At 38.2% G+C, this 23,133-nt stretch overlaps 1 protein-coding gene across 1 annotated transcript; it reads left to right on the top strand.

The window, feature by feature from the left end:
* Positions 1-1,094: 1,094 nt before the first annotated feature.
* On the top strand, positions 1,095-6,207 carry LOC115428783 (sialoadhesin-like). Its single transcript, XM_030147999.1, has 5 exons — positions 1,095-1,113; positions 2,649-2,903; positions 3,072-3,317; positions 4,462-4,509; positions 5,738-6,207. The coding sequence occupies exons 1-5, from the start codon at positions 1,095-1,097 to the stop codon at positions 5,899-5,901; spliced, it is 732 nt and encodes a 243-aa protein (XP_030003859.1). The 3' UTR covers positions 5,902-6,207.
* The last annotated feature ends 16,926 nt before the right edge of the window (positions 6,208-23,133 follow it).

Here is a 23,133-nt window from a genome sequence, read left to right as displayed (position 1 = left end):
TCTACCCCCTCCTCCTCCCTCTCCTTCTGTACCTCCTCCTTCTCTACCACCTCCTCCTCCCTCTCCTCCTCTACCTCCTCCTCCTTCTTCTCCTCCTCTACCCCCTCCTCCTCCCTCTCCTTCTGTACCTCTTCCTTCTCTACCACCTCCTTCTCCTCCTCCTTCTCCTCCTCCTCCTTCTCCCCCTCTACCTCCTCCTTCTTCTCCCCCTCTACCTCCGCCTCCTTCTCCTCCTCTACCTCCTCCTTCTTCTCCTCCCCTACCTCCTCCTCTACCTCCTCCTTCTTCTTCTCCTCCTCTACCTTCTCCTTCTTCTCCCCCTCTACCTCCTCCTTCTTTTCCCCCTCTACCTCCTCCTCTTCCTCCTCCTCCTCCTCCTCCTCTCTGTCTCCTGACATAAATATGTTGAATTCATGACATATGATCAGATTGTGGATCCTCTGTTCATACAGTTTGATGGTACAGTTACTGTCTGAGTAAAAAAGGTTTTTACTTTCAATGATTACATGTAATTTATTCCCAAAAATATGGATAAAATCACATCCAGAATCACATCTACAATCTGAGGCTTAACTGTATTTATCCCATAAATTTTCTTTATTTGTGTTTTTTAAACAGTTGCTCTCTTCCATTGAAATACATGAAAATAATAAGTAAAATAACTTTTAAAAAGTGTATCTGTTTGGCATTAAATATTGTCTTTTGTTCAATATCTGTGTTGTTGAGCCTTTGCTGTTCTATAATTAATAAAAGGACCTACTTCCATGTTTTAAATGACTGCTGAGTACTTGTACTGCTATTATTATTTCTATATTTATTCTTGAATAAATGACCATTGAAAGTATGACAGTGTATACATTCTTCAGTTTATGTGTCTGTTGACAGATTGTGGAAGTAAATGTATGTCTGATCTGTATCTGCTGTTCACATTTGTTGAATGTGACCCCTTTAAACTCAGCTGAAGATGACAGAAGCCTCTTTAACAGAATAAAAATGTGTCATCCAGACGTGATCATGTGAACAGAAATAGTCCGGAAAGAGGAGGGTCTTCTGTGCAGACACTTCATTTGTGTTTCAGTCTGGTTCAAGACGACATGGAGCTCATCAGAGTGTGTAAGTACAGTCTGTCTCATATTATGATTAAAGTTAAAAAAAATAACCAACAGACAGAAATATTTTAGTGCTCCCATCTTTTGGTGGTTCACAAAAATATCAAGTAATGGTCAGATAATCATGAACTCATCAGGAAGAACCTAATAAATATATTAAATACAGATTATGTGTCATACAAAGGTGTTTAGACTGTGCAGTGAGATCAACTTATGAAACAAATGAATTATAAATAAGTTCTGAGCTGTGATTCTATGATTGTAATTCTGGGATTCTGAGCACAAGAATAAGGTGGTGACCATATAGTTTAATAAACTAATAACTATTAGTCTAAAATAAAACCATCTGTTTGACTTATTATTATTATTATTATTATTATTATTATTATTATTATTATTATTATTATTATTATTATTATTATTATTATTATTATTATCATCATCATCATCATCATCATCATCATCATTATTATTATTATTATTATTATTAATAAAAATAATAATAATAATAATAACCCTCAAAGACCTAGACCATCAGCTGATCTAAACTGTTTAATTCCTGTTGATCCTCTAATCCTATCAATCCATGTAAATAATTGGTGTAAAATACAGTTCTTCATCTTTTCATGGTCATCAGATATGACCATATTTGAAGGCACAGAGGCTCCATAGTTACCGTAGAAACACCGTCATCTTCTCCAACATTGATTCCCCAGTCAAACCCATGCAGTTGGATCAATGACAGTGGATGGACACACTGGGTTTATGTTCAGTTAATGACAGACTGGACTGAAAAAGACACTGTTTATTCAGTTTGATCTGTTTTGATATAATGACCTTTGAATTTATTCTGAGCTGTAATGACCATCTACATGATCAGTGAATTAAATATAGAAAATATATGATTTACACTGAAAAATGTAGAGGATAAAATAATAACAGTGATGAATCACTAAGGAAAGATTATATGTGGATAAAAGTTCATGTTACAACAAACGTAATTTTAAGTTTCTAGGAGTTGATAAAGAATTCACTGAAAGAAGATGGATGGATGGACAGGTTTTGTTTAATATATTATTTGCTTTGTAAGTTTTTCCAAGAAATGTTCATGTTTTTGTACATTTTATTCATAGCATAAATTATATTTGATATAAATGGATTATAATTCTATCATAAATCCCATTTAATGAAAGAATCCATTGATGCCATTTCCAAACCTTTGACTGTATTTCGAAGGCAGAGCTGTTGTCCAGTGTAGATAAACTGACTGCTGTCTGATCCGAAACATTCCTGTGTTCCTCCAGTGGTAAATATGTGTTTGCTGCTTGGCCTACAACTGCACAATACCTGTGCTCACAAAAGGGGTAAGTACTGTTTGGTCTGATTATTGATCACATATCTCTATAATTGAATATATATATATATATATATATATATATATATATATATATATATATATATATATATATATATATATATATATATATATTTTTTTTTTTTTTTTTTTCTTTTTTAATGACCTTTGTGTCTTTGTTTCAGATGCAGCTTTTCCTCGTATTCACCCAAACAGGAAGCAGTTTTTTGAGTATGAATCTTTCTCTGTTAACTGTGAGTTTGATGAGAACTCTACATGGAGAGTCATGAGGAGGTTGAGGGAAAATGAAACTTCTTCAGAATTGGAGGTATTTAAAGAATCGTTCAAGAAAAAATTAACTCTTACATCAGACAGTGGAGAATACTGGTGTGAAAATGAAGATGGAGAAAGAAGCACCGAGGTCCACATCACTGTCACCGGTGAGTCACACACTGGAATAACACTGGAATTATAGAAAAATTAAAGAGGAATTAAAAAAAAAAAAATAACACTGAATTAACAGTGTAAATAATAGTGTAAATAACAGTGTGGATAATAGTGTAATTACTGTGTAATTACCAGTGTGTACTTGTGTTGTTGTCTTTGAGCTGGGCCTCTGATTCTGGACAGTCCTGCTGCTCCTGTCATGGAGGGAAACCATGTGACCCTGGTCTGTAGAAGGTCGATGACCTCCTCCAACCTTCCTGCTGGTTTCTACAAGGACGGCGCTCTTCTGGAAACTGGATATACTGGATCTGTGACCATTAGAAATGTTTCAGAACATGATGAAGGACGGTACAGATGCAGCGACTCTGGACTTGGACAGTCAGCGGAGAGTTGGCTGAATGTTACAGGTAACACAACCACAACTCAAATATATGTTCTATTTAGTAGCAAAAGAATTAAAGGAACATTTTACAAAGTGAGTGCTTTTTGTTATAATCTCTAATATTTCACACTCCTTTCCCTTCATTCCTCATCCTGAGAAACTCTAATAAAAATGGTTTAAAGAACGGTCATTTAAAGTTCATTTACATGACACTAATTATACACGACTGTTGCCACGACACTTCAGGTGGGTGGTTACATGTGAACTGCTGTTTTAGTGCAGGTGACACATTTAGGTCTTAGACCACAGGTGTCAAACATGCGTCCCAGGGCCCAAAACCGGCCCGCCAAAGGTTCCAATCCAGCCCATGGGATGAATTTGCAAAGTGCAGAAGATATTAACAGTCAAGGACATCAAACTGGAAAATAACAGCATAATAACCTAGAAATAATGACTCCAAATTTTCTTCTTGATTTAATTAGAAAAAATATGACATCATGCCGATAAATAATGGCAACACCAATGTCTTCTCTTTGATTTACTGCAAAGAACATTAAACTCTGATCTCCTTTAATAATAAAACATCCATAACCTGAACAAATATGACCGACCTGAAATGTCTAAAGAAAAATAAGTGCAATTTTAACAATATTCTGCCTCTTTTGTATCTGGGTAGATCTGATCTGTAATGCACATATAGAAATCATAAATTGAGGCAGAATATTGATCAAATTTTTCTTATTTTTATTTCTTCTTATTTTTCTTCAGATGTTTCATTTTTTTCAGGATGTTCACATCTTTTTTGTTTGGATAGTTTGTAAAATGTAAATTTTTCATAATTTAATATTATTTTTTGCATATAAAAAAATTTACAGTTGTCATTATTTCGAGGCTATTATGCTATTATTTGACTGGTTCGGCCCACTGGAGGTCAAATGGAGCTGAATGTGGAACCTGAAAGAACATGAGTTTGACAGCCCTGTCTTAGACTAATGATCTTCAGAGCAAAGACAAAATGTGTTTTAACTGTGACCCACTCAGCATTGTACTGTTTAAGACAGCTCATACACACACAAAGAAGTAACATTAAATCAGATAAATACTTTAAATGAACTAACTCAACTAACATACTTTTTTTTTTTTTTTATAAATTACACTTGTTCAAACAGGTCTAAATATGGACAGACATGTTAAACACAGCAGTCCTCTGGAACATGGTGAGTAACTGGTACATGTCTGTATCTAGTGTGTGTGTGTGTGTGTGTGTGTGTGTGTGTGTGTGTGTGTGTGTGTGTGTGTGTGTGTGTGTGTGTAGGTGTGTGTGTGTGTGTGTGTGTGTGTGTGTTTCAGAAATCACACAGAATCCAGACAGAGCTGACTGCTGCAGTTTGTCATACTTACAGTCACGGAAAAAATTATTAGACCATCCAAAGTCGTCAAAAACAGTGGTTCTGCAATCCAGTCCTAACTCCTGTGTGTGTCATGTGACTAAAACAGAAAGAAAAGAAAAATGTATAAAAGGTGAATTAAAAATGTAAATGACATGATGTCAGACATATGTTTTTTGAGAAAGACCTGGAATATGAAATGCTGACAACTTTTTTTTCTCACAGATATTGTATGAAAACAACATCACCAGTTCATTGTTGACCCAGTTATGCATCCTTATCACCTTTAACCTGGGATAATTATTGCATACACTTTCTGTATGTTGGTCTCAAAGCACTTTGGGTGCCTTGAAAAGCACTACAGAAGTCTAATCCATTATTACCTCCACCAAGGAGGTTATGTTTTTGCCAGGGTTCGTTTGTTTGTTTGTTTGTTTGTTTGTCTGTCTGTTAGTGTGCAACATAACTCAAAAAGTTATGGACAGATTTTGATGAAATTTTCAGGGTTTGTTGGAAATGGGATAAGGAAGAAATGATTAAATTTTGGTGGTGATTGGGGGTGGGGGGGCCCACGGGGGGGCCCATTTCCAACAAACCCTGAAAATTTCATCAAAATCTGTCCATAACTTTTTGAGTTATGTTGCACACTAACGGACAGACAAACAGACAAACAAACCCTGGCAAAAACATAACCTCCTTGGTGTGGGGGGGCCCACGGGGGGGGGGGGGGGGGGGGGGGCACTGATCAGCCTTGGCGGAGGTCTGCGCTCTCTGAGTGCTTTTCTAGTTATTGTTAATGTTTCAACTTGGCAGCACAGCTTTGACTTCATTATTATTAGAGCTGATGTATTTTTTATTCTGTCTGATGACTTTTAGAACAAAGCTGTGAATATAAATTCATTTACTGCAAAAGCATTTAATGGATCCATTGATTTTTTTTTTCTAACCTTCAGCTGGAAATTACACGACTTTAATTCATTAGTTCTGAACCAAAGTAAATTCTTTGCAGTTAAAAATGACACATAATGCTGTTTTTTTCTTTTTTTTTTTTTTGCAGAGCGTTGCAGGGACATGTGTCCATGTGAACGTCCCTTGGTGTCACCTCAGTCCTGTCATGTTTATCTGATTGTACGCACAGTTTCCACTGTTCTGTTGGTGGTTCTTCTGCTGCTGTTGGTGGTTCTTCTTCACTGTGGGAAACTTAAAGTTAAGTTTAAATAACTGACCCCAGTTCAGACGTAGAAGGAAAAGCAGGTGTCACAGATCACGTATCTTGCTGTGGTTTCCACCAGACGTCAGACAAACAGAGTCCATTCAAACCACACTTTGATGACCAGTTGGTCTGTTTTCTCCAGAGCTGCTTTCTGTCTGCTATAGTTGTTTTTAGACTCTGCAGATACAGGTGGGAAATAAAGCTTCTTAGACCCAAACCACATAATGTTCATATCAGAGGCTGAGGCTGTGAAATAACAGTGGTTTTTAATATCAGCTTATAGATATATACGCTAACGAATGCAAAAACATAAACTGTACATGTTGACTTACAAAGACCTTTGTACTTGTAGCAGTTCTTTTATTGTTCACTGTGTTTCATGCATGTTACTTATGGGATTTACTGGGTATTTCCATTGTACTCCTTTTTCTGTTAATGGTATTGTGATTTTTTTTTTTAAGAAGCTACACTTAAACATCTCACTGGACAAATGCTCAGCTCATTTCTATGTTGCTTTGTTAAAGCTGGAAAATGAATAAAATGATATAGTTCCAGTGAAACTGGAATGTGTTTTTCTACATATATTCTACATTTTACCGTTCCTTGGTAGAAGGTTGTGTGATAAACTCCTGCTGACATTTTCATGAGATCACAAACACAGACAGGTTTAGAACTACTAACCCTTTTGGATGACACTCATTTGATTGAATTTGGTTCTCTGGGTCAAACTGGTAGACCACACTTCCACCCCCAGTGACACTGGACTGAGACCGTTTTGTCTGTCCCTGGTATTTCTGACTAGATTACCCCCCACCCCCACTGTGTGTAAGTCATACATCACCTATGGGGTGAACAGTGTTCAAGTATTAGAAGTGTGTTATGTTTTTACAAAATATACGTTCCGTTCCTATTGTTTTAGTATTTACATATACTGTGCACATACTTTATAGAGTATACCATTTATTCTGATTCATATTCATGTCTGCATTCAAGTTCTTGTCATTTGATGTTCTTGCTAAACTCCCCACCTAACATCTGTACATGTCAGAACATGACTGTATCAAGTTTATTTCAGTATACATTTAGGAACAAACAGAACAAACACACACACACAAACAGAACAAAAAGTAAAATACAACAACTGAAGTGTGACATTTAACAGCAGAACTTGGTTTGGAATAAAACTTTCTAGAATACAGTTGTTATTTTTCTGTTACAGCCTGTAGGTTTTGATGTGATATTTTCATAGAACATTGATTCCTTGTTTTACAGTGTTTGTAGATATTGATTATTACTATTGTTATTATTCATTCATCTTCTGAACCACTTCATTGTTGAGAAGGTTGTGGGGGCGGAGCCTATCCCAGTCACCACTGGGTGAAGGCAGGGTTCACCCCGGATGTGTCACCAGTTCAGCCAGTTTAGAGACGAACAACCAAACACTGTCACATTCACACCTATGGGTCATTCACGTGAACCAGTTCACTAGTGTTTGGATGGTGGAGGAAGCAGGAGAACCCAGAGAGAACTCACACAAACACATACAGGTACATCAGAAAAAATTTCAGTATCATGAAAAAGTTCAATATTTTTTGTCATTCATTTCAGAAAGTGAAACTCATATTATATCGACTCATTAGACAGTGAAATATTTCAAACCTTTATTCCTTAAAATTTTGATGTTTATGTCACAGATAATGAAAACCTAAAATATAACATAAATGTCAGTGTTGTGTGCAGTCTGTTCATCTGTCTGAACTCAGTCCTTGGTTGTTCCTCCTTTGACATGAATTCCTTCATCAGTGTGTGGTGTCATGGAGGTGCTCAGCCTGTGGATCTGCTCAGGTGGAATGGAAGCCCAGGTTGGTTTGATGGTGTCCTTCAGCTCATCTGTCATTGGTGGATCTGCTGTCTCTGATCTGCCTCTGGACAGTCCTCCATAGATTCTCTCTGGGGTTCAGGTCAGGTCAGTTTTCTGCTCCATCAGTCCCAGTAACACCATGGTCATTGAACCAGCTTTTGGTTCCTTTGACAGTGTGGGCAGGTGACAAGTCCTGCTGGAAAATGAAACCAGCATCTGCAGAAAGTTTGTCAGCAGAGGGAAGTGTGAACTGAACATGTGAGGTTCTGTTTCTTTAGTTTTCCCAGTTTTTCTCTTCACTGTGACAAACCAGATTAAGGCAATGGTCAAATTCAAAAGGGTTTATTAAAATGACCCACAAGTGGTCTCAAGAGAAAGTGAACAACTTTAAAGACCATAAATGATGATTAAAAAAAATGTTCTGAACATAAAAACTCAGTGTCAGTCTGGGGCCTGTGGTGACCTCCTGGTCGGTCTCTGCTGGTACACAGTCCTGTGGTGGTGGTGGGAGCTGCAGCAGCATGAGCAGTAAGTCCTACAGGAGCTGGTGCAGAGGAGGAGGAGTGTCCCAGGTCTCTGTCAGATCAGCGATGCTCCAGGCTGGCCAGACACTTCCTCGTCTGCACCAGGGCGATGTAGCTGCAGCAGGGGCAGAGTACAGGTCTAGGCAAAAGACAACACCCCCCTACCCCCCCCCCCCACACAGTGCTATTTAATGTTGCAGACTCTTCCACCAGTAGAGGGCGCATAAACACCATTCCTCATTTGCTCCTAGAACCATAGAACCACACATCCAATCTAATCACTGAACTCTTTCCATTATATTAAGAGTTAGTTCAGTTCTGTTCAGAACTTTGGAATCAATCACAACTTTCTGATAAACATAAAGTTTCCTAAACTACAACAGAGATATAACATCATTAATAAAAGGACCTACTTCCATGTTTTAAATGACTGCTGAGTACTTGTACTGTTATTATTTCTGTGTTAATTCTTTTTTTGTTTTTGAAACCCTTTTCCCGCAGATGCCGTCTGATGGTTATTGCGCTGCAGTCGGCACCAGTAAGGGCCTTCATTTGGGTGGAGGACCGCCCTGTGTGTTGACGGACAGTCAATGGGATCCTCCGGCTCAGCGCAGGTGTAATTTTTTTGGGTCTACCACTTGACTTTTTTGTTCCATAATGCTCAGGATCTGTCAAAAAATGTAGAATGACTGTCTTACTGCGTCCAACCTCAGCAGCAATGGCACGCTGCCAGAGGCCTCGCTTATGCAGCTGGACGATCCGACCACGTTCAAGAAGAGAAAGCATCTTAGCTTTAGCCATCAGGAGGGCATGACCGTGGGAATGCCCGACAGAAAATGAGAATTTTGAGCAGATTTTGGCTTTTATAGCCTGTGGTCTTAAACTTTTGATCAGCTGATAAACAGCCTATTTCAGTTTACTTGTTGTTTTCAATAAATGACTTTTTCAAAGTGCTTTTTGTCTCACTCCCCCTTCTTGCTTTTGTATATTGTAGCTCTACTTAAAACCTCATTAAGATCCAAATGTGCAAAAGGTAAATTCTAGCTATTTTTTCAACTGGTCTTAAGATTTTGATCAGGTCTGTATATGTCTGATCTGTATCTGCTGTTCACATTTGTTGAATTTGACCCCTTAAAAACTCAGCTGAAGATGACAGAAGCCTCTTTAATAGAATTAAAATGTGTCATCCAGACGTGATCATGTGAACAGAAATAGTCCGGAAAGAGGAGGGTCTTCTGTGCAGACACTTCATTTGTGTTTCAGTCTGGTTCAAGACGACATGGAGCTCATCAGAGTGTGTAAGTACAGACCGTCTCATATTATTATTAAATTAAAACAACCAGTTATGGTGAAACAGACAGAAATATTTTAGTGGTCACATGTTTTGGTGGTGCACAAAAATATCAAGTAATGGTCAGATAATCATGAACTCATCAGGAAGAACCTAATAAATATATTAAATACAGATTATGTGTCATACAAAGGTATTTAGAGAGATCAACTTATGACACAAATGAATTATAAATAAGTTCTGAGCTGTGATTCTATGATTGTAATTTTGTGATTCTAAGCACAAGAATAAGGTGGTGACCATATAGTTTAATAAACTAATAACTATTAGTCTGCAATAAAACCGTCTGTTTGACTTATTATTATTATTATTATTATTATTATTATTATTATTATTATTATTATTATTATTATTAACCTTCAAAGACCAAAACTATCTACTGATCTAAACTGTTTAACACTCGTTGATCCAGTATTTCTATCAATACATATAAATAATTGGTGTAAAATGCAGTTATTCATTTCCCATTTGAACATTCAGAGGCTTCGTAGTTACCATGAAAACACCGTCATCTTCTCCAACATTGATTCCCCAGTCAAACCCATGCAGTTGGATCAATGACAGTGGATGGACACACTGGGTTTATGTTCAGTTAATGACAGACTGGACTGAAAAAGACACTTTTTTCTTCAGTTTTCTCTACTTTGATATAATGACCTTTGAATTTACTCTGAGCTGTAATGACCATCTACATGATCAGTGAATTAAATATAGAAAATATATGATTTACACTGAAAAATGTAGAGGATAAAATAATAACTAGTGATGAATCACTAAGGAAAGATTATATGTGGATAAAAGTTCATGTTACAGCAAACCATTTTAAGTCTCTAGGATTGATTTAAATGATTTTGAATAAATTCTATATTCTATATTATATGTATATTTTGTGTACAGTATTGTATTTATTGTCAATGATAAACTAAATTAAATCTAAATATTTACTTAGACCAGTTAAAATGCATAAATAACCAACATTAACATCATTAAACTGTGAATGTAAATCAGACTGTGAGGCCTGAGACCCGGACCAGATAAGAAGAAGATGGATGGATGGATGGACGGACATGTTTTATTTTATATCCTCCTTTTTGCTTGGAGGTACACTGAATTCTAGTCTAAATTATATTTGATATAAATGGATTATAATTCTAGCATAAATCCCATTTAATCAAAGAATCCATTGATGCCATTTCCAAACCTTTGACTGTATTTCGAAGGCAGAGCTGTTGTCCAGTGTAGATAAACTGACTGCTGTCTGATCTGAAACATTCCTGTGTTCCTCCAGTGGTAAATATGTGTTTGCTGCTTGGCCTACAACTGCACAATACCTGTGCTCACAAAAGGGGTAAGTACTGTTTGGTCTGATTAAGTTGTGTGTTGTTACTGTTTAAACCCTGAAACCTTTGTGTCTTTGTTTCAGATGCAGTTTTTCCTCGTATTCACCCAAACAGGAAGCAGTTTTTTGAGTATGAATCTTTCTCTGTTAACTGTGAGTTTGATGAGAACTCTTCATGGAGAGTCATGAGGAGGTTGAGGGAAAATGAAGCTTCTTCAGAATTGGAGGTATTTAAAGAATCGTTCAAGAAAAAATTAACTTTTACATCAGACAGTGGAGAATACTGGTGTGAAAATGAAGATGGAGAAAGAAGCACCGAGGTCCACATCACTGTCACCGGTGAGTCACACACTGGAATAACACTGGAATTATAGCCGATAAAGAACAAGTACCATGTCACACACTGGAATAACACTTAAAGGATACACCAAGTAAAGAACAAGTAAATGTTTCTGTTCTTTTTAAAGCATGAAAGTGCATTGTCCATTTAATGAACTGAGGAAAATTCACAGCAGAAAAAAAAAAAAAAAACTCTGTAAATAACAGTGTGGATAACAGTGTAATTACTGTGTAATTACCAGTGTGTACTTGTGTTGTTGTCTTTGAGCTGGGCCTCTGATTCTGGACAGTCCTGCTGCTCCTGTCATGGAGGGAAACCATGTGACCCTGGTCTGTAGAAGGAAGACGACCACCTATTACCTTCCTGCTGATTTCTACAAGGACGGCGTTTTTCTGAAAACTGGATATACTGGATCTGTGACCATTAGAAATGTTTCAGAACATGATGAAGGACGGTACAGATGCACCATCTCTGGACTTGGACAGTCAGCGGAGAGTTGGCTGAATGTTACAGGTGACACAACCACAACTCAAATATATGTTCTATTTAGTAGCAAAAGAATTAAAGGAACATTTTACAAAGTGAGTGCTTTTTGTTATAATCTCTAATATTTCACACTCCTTTCCCTTCATTCCTCATCCTGAGAAACTCTAATAAAAATGGTTTAAAGAACAGTCATTTAAAGTTCATTTACATGACACTAATTATACACGACTGTTGACACGACACTTCAGGTGGGTGGTTACATGTGAACTGCTGTTTTAGTGCAGGTGACACATTTAGGTCTTAGACCACAGGTGTCAAACATGCGTCCCAGGGCCCAAAACCGGCCCGCCAAAGGTTCCAATCCAGCCCATGGGATGAATTTGCAAAGTGCAGAAGATATTAACAGTCAAGGGCGTCAAACTGGAAAATAACAGCATAATAACCTAGAAATAATGACTCCAAATTTTCTTCTTGATTTAATTAGAAAAAATAATATGACATCATGCCGAAAAATAATGGCAACACCAATGTCTTCTCTTTGATTTACTGCAAAGAACATTAAACTCTGATCTCCTTTAATAATAAAACATCCATAACCTGAACAAATATGACCAACTGGAAATGTCTAAAGAAAAATAAGTGTAATTTTAACAATATTCTGCCTCTTTTGTATCTTGGTAGAGCTGATCTGTAATGCACATATAGAAATCATAAATTGAGGCAGAATACTGATCAAATTTTTCTTATTTTTATTTCTTCTTATTTTTCTTCAGATGTTTCATTTTTTTCAGGATGTTCACATCTTTGTTGTTTGGATAGTTTGTAAAATGTAAATGTTTTCATAATTTAATATTATTTTTTGCATATAAAAAATTTGCAGTTGTCATTATTGCCCCTTTTAACTGTATTTTAAATATTAAAACCTGGATGGCAGAAAACTTCTTACAGCTCAACCAGGGCAAAACTGAAGTTTTAGTTATCGGTCCTGAGGCTACGAGAGAGAAATACTAACCAAAATTACAAGCGTATTCTTTCAGCCCATCTGTACAAGTAAAAAACCTGGGCGTTATCTTTGACTCTGAGCTCACTTTCATCCCACACATTAAATCTATTGTAAAAACAGGTTTTTATCATCTTAAGAACATATCCAGAGTCCGTCCAGTTCTCTCTCGAACCAACACGGAGATGCTGATGCATGCTTTTATTTCCAGTAGGATTGACTACTGTAATACCCTGCTTTCTGGTCTTCCCAAAGATAGAATCTCACAACTGCAACTTCTTCAAAATTCAGCCGCTCGAGTGCTGACGAAGACCAGAAGGCGGGCTCACATTACACCAGTTTTAAAATCACTGCATTGGCTCCCCGTGTGTTTCAGGATTGATTTTAAGGTCCTTTTAATAGTCTTTAAATGTGTTAATGGTCTTGTGCCTTCTTATCTTTTAGACTTGCTTTTACCCTATGAACCCTGGCGGACCCTGAGGTCCTCTGGCACTGGCCTTTGAACAGTTCCAAAAGCCAACACAAAAACCCATGGTGAGGCAGCTTTTCAGCATTCTGCTCCTCGCCTCTGGAACAGCCTGAAGGGAACCTCAGACCGCAGAGAATGTAGACATTTTTAAAACCAGGCTCAAGACCCACCTTTTTAATTTGGCTTTTAACTGATGCTTCTGTTTTATCTACTCAAAGGTTTTATAGTTATATTTAATATATATATCTTAAGATTCTTTTAACCAGTGCTTCTGTTTTATCATTTTAATGTTTAATATTTTCATTATTTTCATATATGTCTGAAATTTAGCTTCTCTTAATCAATTCTTTTATATCTTTTTAATGTTTCTTATTCTCCGGTGTTTCATCAGAGGGAGCCCTCCATGCCGGGGGGCGGCTGTGGACTCCGGTGGCTGTGGCGCCTTCTCTCACTGGGGTCCGCTCCTTTCTGGTGGGTGTGGGGTCCCAGTTGGCCCTCTCCCACTGGTTGGGATGCGGGGCTGTGTTGCTGGTGCCTGGTTGCCGGGGTCGGCGGCTGCCTCCTGGTGCGGACGGCTCCCTGAGACAGCGCCTCCTCTTTTACTTTTACTTTTATATTTTTGTTCTGGTCTACCCGTGCTCAGCCAGTCTTCTTAAGTATGTGTGAGCTTGTGGGTTTGCATGTATATGTGTGTATGTGTGTGTGTGTGTGTGTGTGTGTGTGTGTGTGTGCGGGTGAGTGGGTGGGTGTGGGTGGGGGGTGGTACTGATTTTTAAACTGATATGTAAAGCACTTTGTGCTACAGTTTTTAATGTATGAAAAGTGCTATATAAATAAAGATTATTATTATTATTATTATTATTATTATTATTATTATTATTATTATTATTATTATTATTATTATTTCTAGGCTATTATGCTATTATTTGATTGGTTTGGCCCACTGGAGGTCAAATGGAGCTGAATGTGGAACCTGAAAGAACATGAGTTTGACAGCCCTGTCTTAGACTAATGATCTTCAGAGCAAAGACAAAATGTGTTTTAACTGTGACCCACTCAGCATTGTACTGTTTAAGACAGCTCATACACACACAAAGAAGAAACATTAAATCAGATAAATACTTTAAATGAACTAACTCAACTAACATACTTTTTTTTTTTAATAAATTACACTTGTTCAAACAGGTCTAAATATGGACAGACATGTTAAACACAGCAGTCCTCTGGAACATGGTGAGTAACTGGTACATGTCTGTATCTAGTGTGTGTGTGTGTGTGTGTGTGTGTGTGTGTGTGTGTGTGTGTGTGTGTGTGTATCTGGAATCACACAGAATCCAGACAGAGCTGACTGCTGCAGTTTGTCATACTTAGTCACGGAAAAAATTATTAGACCATCCAAAGTCATCAAAAACAGTGGTTCTGCAATCCAGTCCTAACTCCTGTGTGTGTCATGTGACTAAAACAGACAGAAAAGAAAAAATGTATAAAAGGTGAATTAAAAATGTAAATGTCATGATGTCAAACATGTTTTTTGAGAAAGACCTGGAATATGAAATGCTGACAACTTTTTTTTCTCACAGATATTGTATGAAAACAGCATCATCAGTTCATTGTTGACCCAGTTATGCATCCTTATCACCTTTAACCCGGGATAATTATTGCATAAACTTTCTGTATGTTGGTCTCAAAGCCCTTTGGGTGCCTTGAAAAGCACTACAGAAGTCTAATCCATTATTATTATTAATTTTTCAACTTGGCAGCACAGCTTTGACTTCATTATTATTAGAGCTGATGTATTTTTTATTCTGTCTGATGACTTTTAGAACAAAGCTGTGAATATAAATTCATTTACTGCAAAAGCATTTAATGGAGCCATTGATTTTTTTTTTTTTCTAACCTTCAGCTGGAAATTACACAACATTAATCCATTAGTTCTGAACCAAAGTAAATTCTTTGCAGTTAAAAATGACACATAATGCTGTTTTTTTTTTGTTTTTTTTTGCAGAGCGTTGCAGGGACATGTGTCCATGTGAACGTCCCTTGGTGTCACCTCAGTCCTGTCATGTTTATCTGATTGTACGCACAGTTTCCACTGTTCTGTTGGTGGTTCTTCTGCTGCTGTTGGTGGTTCTTCTTCACTGTGGGAAACTTAAAGTTAAGTTTAAATAACTGACCCCAGTTCAGACGTAGAAGGAAAAGCAGGTGTCACAGATCACGTATCTTGCTGTGGTTTCCACCAGACGTCAGACAAACAGAGTCCATTCAAACCACACTTTGATGACCAGTTGGTCTGTTTTCTCCAGAGCTGCTTTCTGTCTGCTATAGTTGTTTTTAGACTCTGCAGATACAGGTGGGAAATAAAGCTTCTTAGACCCAAACCACATAATGTTCATATCAGAGGCTGAGGCTCTGAAATAACAGTGGTTTTTAATATCAGCTTATAGATATATACGCTAACGAATGCAAAAACATAAACTGTACATGTTGACTTACAAAGACCTTTGTACTTGTAGCAGTTCTTTTATTGTTCACTGTGTTTCATGCATGTTACTTATGGGATTTACTGGGTATTTCCATTGTACTCCTTTTTCTGTTAATGGTATTGTGATTTTTTTTTTAAGAAGCTACACTTAAACATCTCACTGGACAAATGCTCAGCTCATTTCTACGTTGCTTTGTTAAAGCTGGAAAATGAATAAAATGATATAGTTCCAGTGAAACTGGAATGTGTTTTTCTACATATATTCTACATTTTACCGTTCCTTGGTAGAAGGTTGTGTGATAAACTCCTGCTGACATTTTCATGAGATCACAAACACAGACAGGTTTAGAACTACTAACCCTTTTGGATGACACTCATTTGATTGAATTTGGTTCTCTGGGTCAAACTGGTAGACCACACTTCCACCCCCAGTGACACTGGACTGAGACCGTTTTGTCTGTCCCTGGTATTTCTGACTAGATTACCCCCCACCCCCACTGTGTGTAAGTCATACATCACCTATGGGGTGAACAGTGTTCAAGTATTAGAAGTGTGTTATGTTTTTACAAAATATACGTTCCGTTCCTATTGTTTTAGTATTTACATATACTGTGCACATACTTTATAGAGTATACCATTTATTCTGATTCATATTCATGTCTGCATTCAAGTTCTTGTCATTTGATGTTCTTGCTAAACTCCCCACCTAACATCTGTACATGTCAGAACATGACTGTATCAAGTTTATTTCAGTATACATTTAGGAACAAACAGAACAAACACACACACACAAACAGAACAAAAAGTAAAATACAACAACTGAAGTGTGACATTTAACAGCAGAACTTGGTTTGGAATAAAACTTTCTAGAATACAGTTGTTATTTTTCTGTTACAGCCTGTAGGTTTTGATGTGATATTTTCATAGAACATTGATTCCTTGTTTTACAGTGTTTGTAGATATTGATTATTACTATTGTTATTATTCATTCATCTTCTGAACCACTTCATTGTTGAGAAGGTTGTGGGGGCGGAGCCTATCCCAGTCACCACTGGGTGAAGGCAGGGTTCACCCTGGATGTGTCACCAGTTCAGCCAGTTTAGAGACGAACAACCAAACACTGTCACATTCACACCTATGGGTCATTCACGTGAACCAGTTCACTAGTGTTTGGATGGTGGAGGAAGCAGGAGAACCCAGAGAGAACTCACACAAACACATACAGGTACATCAGAAAAAATTTCAGTATCATTAAAAAGTTCAATATTTTTTGTCATTCATTTCAGAAAGTGAAACTCATATTATATCGACTCATTAGACAGTGAAATATTTCAAACCTTTATTCCTTAAAATTTTGATGATTATGTCACAGATAATGAAAACCTAAAATATAACATAAATGTCAGTGTTGTGTGCAGTCTGTTCATCTGTCTGAACTCAGTCCTTGGTTGTTCCTCCTTTGACATGAATTCCTTCATCAGTGTGTGGTGTCATGGAGGTGCTCAGCCTGTGGATCTGCTCAGGTGGAATGGAAGCCCAGGTTGGTTTGATGGTGTCCTTCAGCTCATCTGTCATTGGTGGATCTGCTGTCTCTGATCTGCCTCTGGACAGTCCTCCATAGATTCTCTCTGGGGTTCAGGTCAGGTCAGTTTTCTGCTCCATCAGTCCCAGTAACACCATGGTCATTGAACCAGCTTTCAGTTCCTTTGACAGTGTGGGCAGGTGACAAGTCCTGCTGGAAAATGAAACCAGCATCTGCAGAAAGTTTGTCAGCAGAGGGAAGTGTGAACCGAACATGTGAGGTTCTGTTTCTTTAGTTTTCCCAGTTTTTCTCTTCACTGTGACAAACCAGATTAAGGCAATGGTAAAATTCAAAAGGGTTTATTAAAATGACCCACAAGTGGTCTCAAGAGAAAGTGAACAACTTTAAAGACCAAAAATGATGATTAAAAAAAATGTTCTGAACATAAAAACTCAGTGTCAGTCTGGGGCCTGTGGTGACCTCCTGGTCGGTCTCTGCTGGTACACAGTCCTGTGGTGGTGGTGGGAGCTGCAGCAGCATGAGCAGTAAGTCCTACAGGAGCTGGTGCAGAGGAGGAGGAGTGTCCCAGGTCTCTGTCAGATCAGCGATGCTCCTCGTCCGCACCGGGGATGTAGCTGCAGGAGCAAATTACATGTCTTGGACACACACACACACACACACACACACACACACACACACACACACACACACACACACACACACACACACACACACGGGCTTCGTTCCTTTACTTAGCTCATTGGGTTGCATTGTATACTCTCATCTGGATCCACTGGGTCCTAGGAGCCAGTAACTTCACAGCAGATGTCTGACATTCGACTGGTGCACGGCACTGGCACACACTTCCAGGAAAAGACGACGGGGCACGTTTCTTTACTGAACTCGGGCAGTCAGTCCTCCTCTGACATCGTTATCGTCCCTCTTACTGACAGATGCCTGCTGATCTGTTCTGTCCATTTCCAGTGTCCTAGTCGATCCCCTGCGGTCCATGTCGATCCTCAGTCAACTCCCAGTCCTCTGTGATGCTGTCCCTCCTACTCCACTCAGTCCACATATTTCTACCCAGGTGCCAATCAGGGCCGGACTGAGACTCATTTTCAGCCCTGGAGTTTCATACCTCAGACCAGCCCAATTTAGATCACAACCAATTATTATTAAATAAAGCCTTACATGTTAGGTCTACACACTGTTCTGAAAAGCCTGAGACAAACAGAGCGGTAGAGACACTGATTTTTTTCACAGTAAGTCAGCCACTTGCGGTTTGTTCCATCGTTGCTATTGAAAACTTTTGGTGTAGTGATATTAGGGGTTTGACGAGGATGATAAGAAAAAAATGTATGTATATCCTGTGACTGAGGGTGAGCAAAGTAATCAAAGCTAACAACAGACTCATCTTCATCTGCGTCCTTTGTGCCTAGTGGTTCAGGGTTGTGCTGCTGAGCTGCTCCTCTGTCATCAGTAGACTCTGCTCTCCCTTTCACACTTCCTCCAGTTTCTCTAGACTCACCTGCACCTGGATCACAATAAAAAATATCTACTGACATTTTGACTTACTTAACCAATTAACATATTTACATTGGCAAAATATGCAGGCTTATTTAATATTACTTATGCTATTGCCTTTCAGTTGTGGGCTTTGTGTATTTACTGTCTCACTTTTAATGATCAAAAATAAAACAGGTCAGGACTATGGTTTGGGTCTAGAAAGTGGTTTAACTGGAACTAATGCTTGTTCACACAGTCTGTTCCAACAGCTCACCTTTTCCTTCCATCCTGACAGGAACAATCCCCTCATCACTACTGGCTCCTGGCTCTGCTTCTGACACTAAAGCACAGTTTAAAAATGCTCAGAATTGTCAGCACAAATCTTCTATTTCCAAAGCCTTGGTGTCAGTTTCATTCATGTAGTGCTGAATCCTGGAGCATCTCAGAGCCCCTTTCATACTGAACAGGCCTACACCATACTCTTCATTGGAGCCTATTTCTTCTAATCCTCTTCCCTCTCTGAGCAGTCCTACCTGCCCACTCTGGACTTGTGGGCTCATGGCTGGTGTCTGCTGCTGGATCTGCTTTCTGACTCTGAGGAGCTACAAGACAAAGTTTCCCAGTTATGGGGCATCACGTCATACTATTATTTAAATTGCATAACGTTATGTTCCACGCCACAATGCCACACAATTCACTGACTCGATAATTAACTAGCTTGAAAGGTGGTTTACCCGGTTCATCGTCCTCATTAGTTGTTTCCAACCAGAGGTCATTTTTGTGAAAAAAGTTGCCAGTTTTGGCACATTTGGCTGAGTTTGCTTCCAGAGCTTTCCTCTTTAATTCTTGCTTCTCTGCGCCACCCTTGTTCTTTCTATTATCCATGTTTCAAACAGCAAACACAGCTGACCATAAACATTGCCTACAGAGCACATGTCATGGCTGTGGGGCGAAGTGTCACCCGATATCTCAATACTAACTCCAAATGACAAAGACAACGCCGCACTGTTAAGGGACAAAAGGAACCAAACAGGCTAAGCCTAAATTTATCCCGCCATAAGGTCACACAGGTTAGTATCAGAAGGGACAGTAGACCAAATTATAAGAATACAAAATCTTTATTTAGTAGTGCTTTTCACATTAAAACAAACATTTAATTCCTTTTCTTTAAAAAAAAACACACACACCCATCCATCCATCCACACTCACCTAAAAAATTATATTTCAAAATACAATTTAAGAGTCCAACGCCACAGCAGCGAGCCGGAGCTTTAAATCGTGCTCCTTGTTCAAATACAGTTCTTTGTGTTAGTGAAGCCAGCCTACCAGGGTGTAGTAGTACCACATTTGTGTTTGTCGGAGGCTCGCTGAAGCCTCTTCGGCATTAATGGCGGGCCGTATGGTTCCGTGTCCAATCTGATAGTTAGTGTCAGTGGGCGATTGGTTTCAGGTGTTCTCCATTAATACAGCCCCCACAGAGTCACACATGCATGCAGGTTAATTAGGTGAAAGGTGAACAGAAATCTACACAGCTGACTGAAACTGCAATACACAGCACAAACCACATACTGTATGTTAGTGAAACTAAAAAACAAATCAGGGCAATATTTTAGGAGACCCACTCTTTTCTACCCTCCCATTTGACACCTGATTCAGCCTCTGGGCCTGACTCCATCCCTGGCAGGTGCAAAGCAGGGGGCCGGGGGGGGGCTTGAGCCCCTGTCGCTTTGATCCTCTGCCTACAAGTGCCCTTTTTACTTGTTTTTTTTTTTTTTGCGCAAAAAACTGCATGACTAAAATTTTTGTGAGTAAAATTTTGATCAATGATAATAAATGTTAAGAGTGGTTTAATTTGGCTGTCACTGGACCTGGTCATGGTGCCCTTTCATCTCTGTCACGCCCCGCCCCTTCCTCCTGTGCAACCTTGCTTGCAACACACACACTTGCAAAACACATCCAAGTCTTCTTCTCATCCAATACCTAAATCTAGCCTTTTTGCTGTACAAGAGTCATAAAACTTATGTAAAATCCCCCGACTCTTTCATCAGTGCGAACACTTTGACATTTCTGGTTTTGTTTCAGAAACTGCTGGATCGATTATCGTAATATCCGTGTTGGCCTCAAACATCTTGAGTGAATCTTATTTGAAATAACCACAAACCTCCACAAATATTCCCATCAACCTGGTCAATATTAAATGATATAGCTAGAAATACTACAATATAAACTTTATTAATGTTAAATGGTTTGGCTTGAATTAACACTTCCTCTACATGGTTATTTCTTAACTGTGGAAAACCTAAATATCATCATAAATATGTCCTAGAATGAAAAGAAACTAAATATTCAATGTTTCACTGTAAAAGTAGGTGTAAAACCAGATGTAAAATGAAGGTATTTCTAGTTATTAACATTCACTGTCATGCTTTTATACATAATTTAACATCTGTTTTTAAGAATTTGTCTTGGACTTACACTGCAAAAATCCAAATCTTATCAAGTGATTTATTCTCATTTACTAGTCCAAATATCTCATGACACTTAAAATAAGACATAATCACCTACAGAGTAACTTGTAAGGGAGATAAAAGAACTTATTTTTAGACGATAGATCTAGAAATCTTATTTCAAGAAATCTTACCGAGATAATTTTCACTTGTTCCATTGGCAGATTTTTTTGGTGAATTGAGCAAAAAAAAAATCTTGAATTAAGCAAAAAAAAAATCTGCCAGTGGAACAAGTTAAAATTATCTTACTAAAATTTCTTGAAATAAGATTTTCAAGATCTATTGTCTAAAACCAAGTTCTTATATGTCACTGAAAAATTACTCTTTAGGTGATTTTGTCTTATTTTAAGTGTGATGAGATATTTTGACTAGAAATGAGAAAAATACACCTGGTAAGATTTAGATTTTTGCAGGGTATTAACACAAAAACTTCTACACATTACATCTGTATTTCCACTTATATAGAAACTGAACATCAAAAGAAATTTATCACATATTTTATGTGATGCCATTTCACACCATTTTATTAAATATGGAAACAAATTCTTTCTTGTTCTTAAAAAAACATTTAATTAACAAACAAAATACAACAAACAACATAACAGTGGATGAGTATCCAGAGGAGAATGTAAAATATGACAAAGGGTAGTTCAACAAAGTTCACATTTAGCAACAAGCAACATTATTAATCCACAGCAAGTCAAAGATCCCCATCCCATTGAACATCTGTGGGATATTCTTGGTAGATCCGTGTATGCTAGGCGTCCAGCACCTGGAAACCACCAGATGTTCATACAGGCCCTTCAGGAAGAGTGGGACAACATCCCCCAGATAGGATCAGGAGGTGAATCCAGAGTATGTGCAGAAGGTGCACAGCCTGTGTTAGGGCTCAGGGAGGACACACCCAGTATTGAGGACATGGATCTGGACCATTTGGTCAATCTTTGACTTGCTGTGGATTAATAATGTTACTTGTTGCTAAATGTGAACTTTGTAATTGGTGGCTATTCATTTTCATGTGCCTTTTGGAAGTTTGAGCCCCTGCCCCTTTATAGCTCTCTGCACGGCCCTGTCCAAAACAATAGTAAGTTGAATTAAAGCACTCACCAGCTGGAATCCTCTAATTAACGATGACCAGGATGTCAACAGCTCTGTGTCTTTTGGATGCTTTCAGCCTTTGCATTGTGGCGTTGAACTCAGGTTCATCTAAATGTCAGGATAGGTGATTTCTGTCCCAGATCAGTGTTGGTAGAACACTTGTTGTTTGGTAGCTTGTATGGATCCATGTCCAGTCCAGTTGTCTTTAACTTCATGTTATATTCCACATTTTTCCCGGTCTCGCTGTAGTTACTGCTATACTCCGCCATGTTGAGCCGGTTTGTTTTTGCCACTCAGTCTGACTGAGAGGGGCGTGGCCCAGGGGGGAACTGACATATGGGCATTCCCTCTATATCGTGTTTAATCATGCTTCCATCAGGTGTTTACAGACTGGTAATAACGTGTTTAATCACAGGCATTCATACACACTAAAATCAGCTGTTTGTAATAACTGTTAAAAGTCCGTTTACAGACGCTAACCATGGCCTGTAGCCACACTAACATCAAGCTAGCACACGTACTCTGAGCCTGTACACATGTTAACATTGAAATTTAACATTATTAAATTGTTTTCAAACTTACTGTTTGTCTGGTGGGTTGAATATCCAGAAAAAATATAAACAAAAACTTATCAAAAATATTCCTAAAAAAATGTAAAAACTACCTATATACAACTACAACTACCCTATCTAAATCTTACAACTATAACACTATACCTGTAGAACAACAATGATTAGAAAACTATTATTAACTTA

This window comes from Sphaeramia orbicularis, chromosome 11, assembly GCF_902148855.1.
Source record: "Sphaeramia orbicularis chromosome 11, fSphaOr1.1, whole genome shotgun sequence".
NCBI lineage: Eukaryota > Metazoa > Chordata > Actinopteri > Kurtiformes > Apogonidae > Sphaeramia > Sphaeramia orbicularis.
This window is presented reverse-complemented; position numbering and strand designations above follow the sequence as displayed.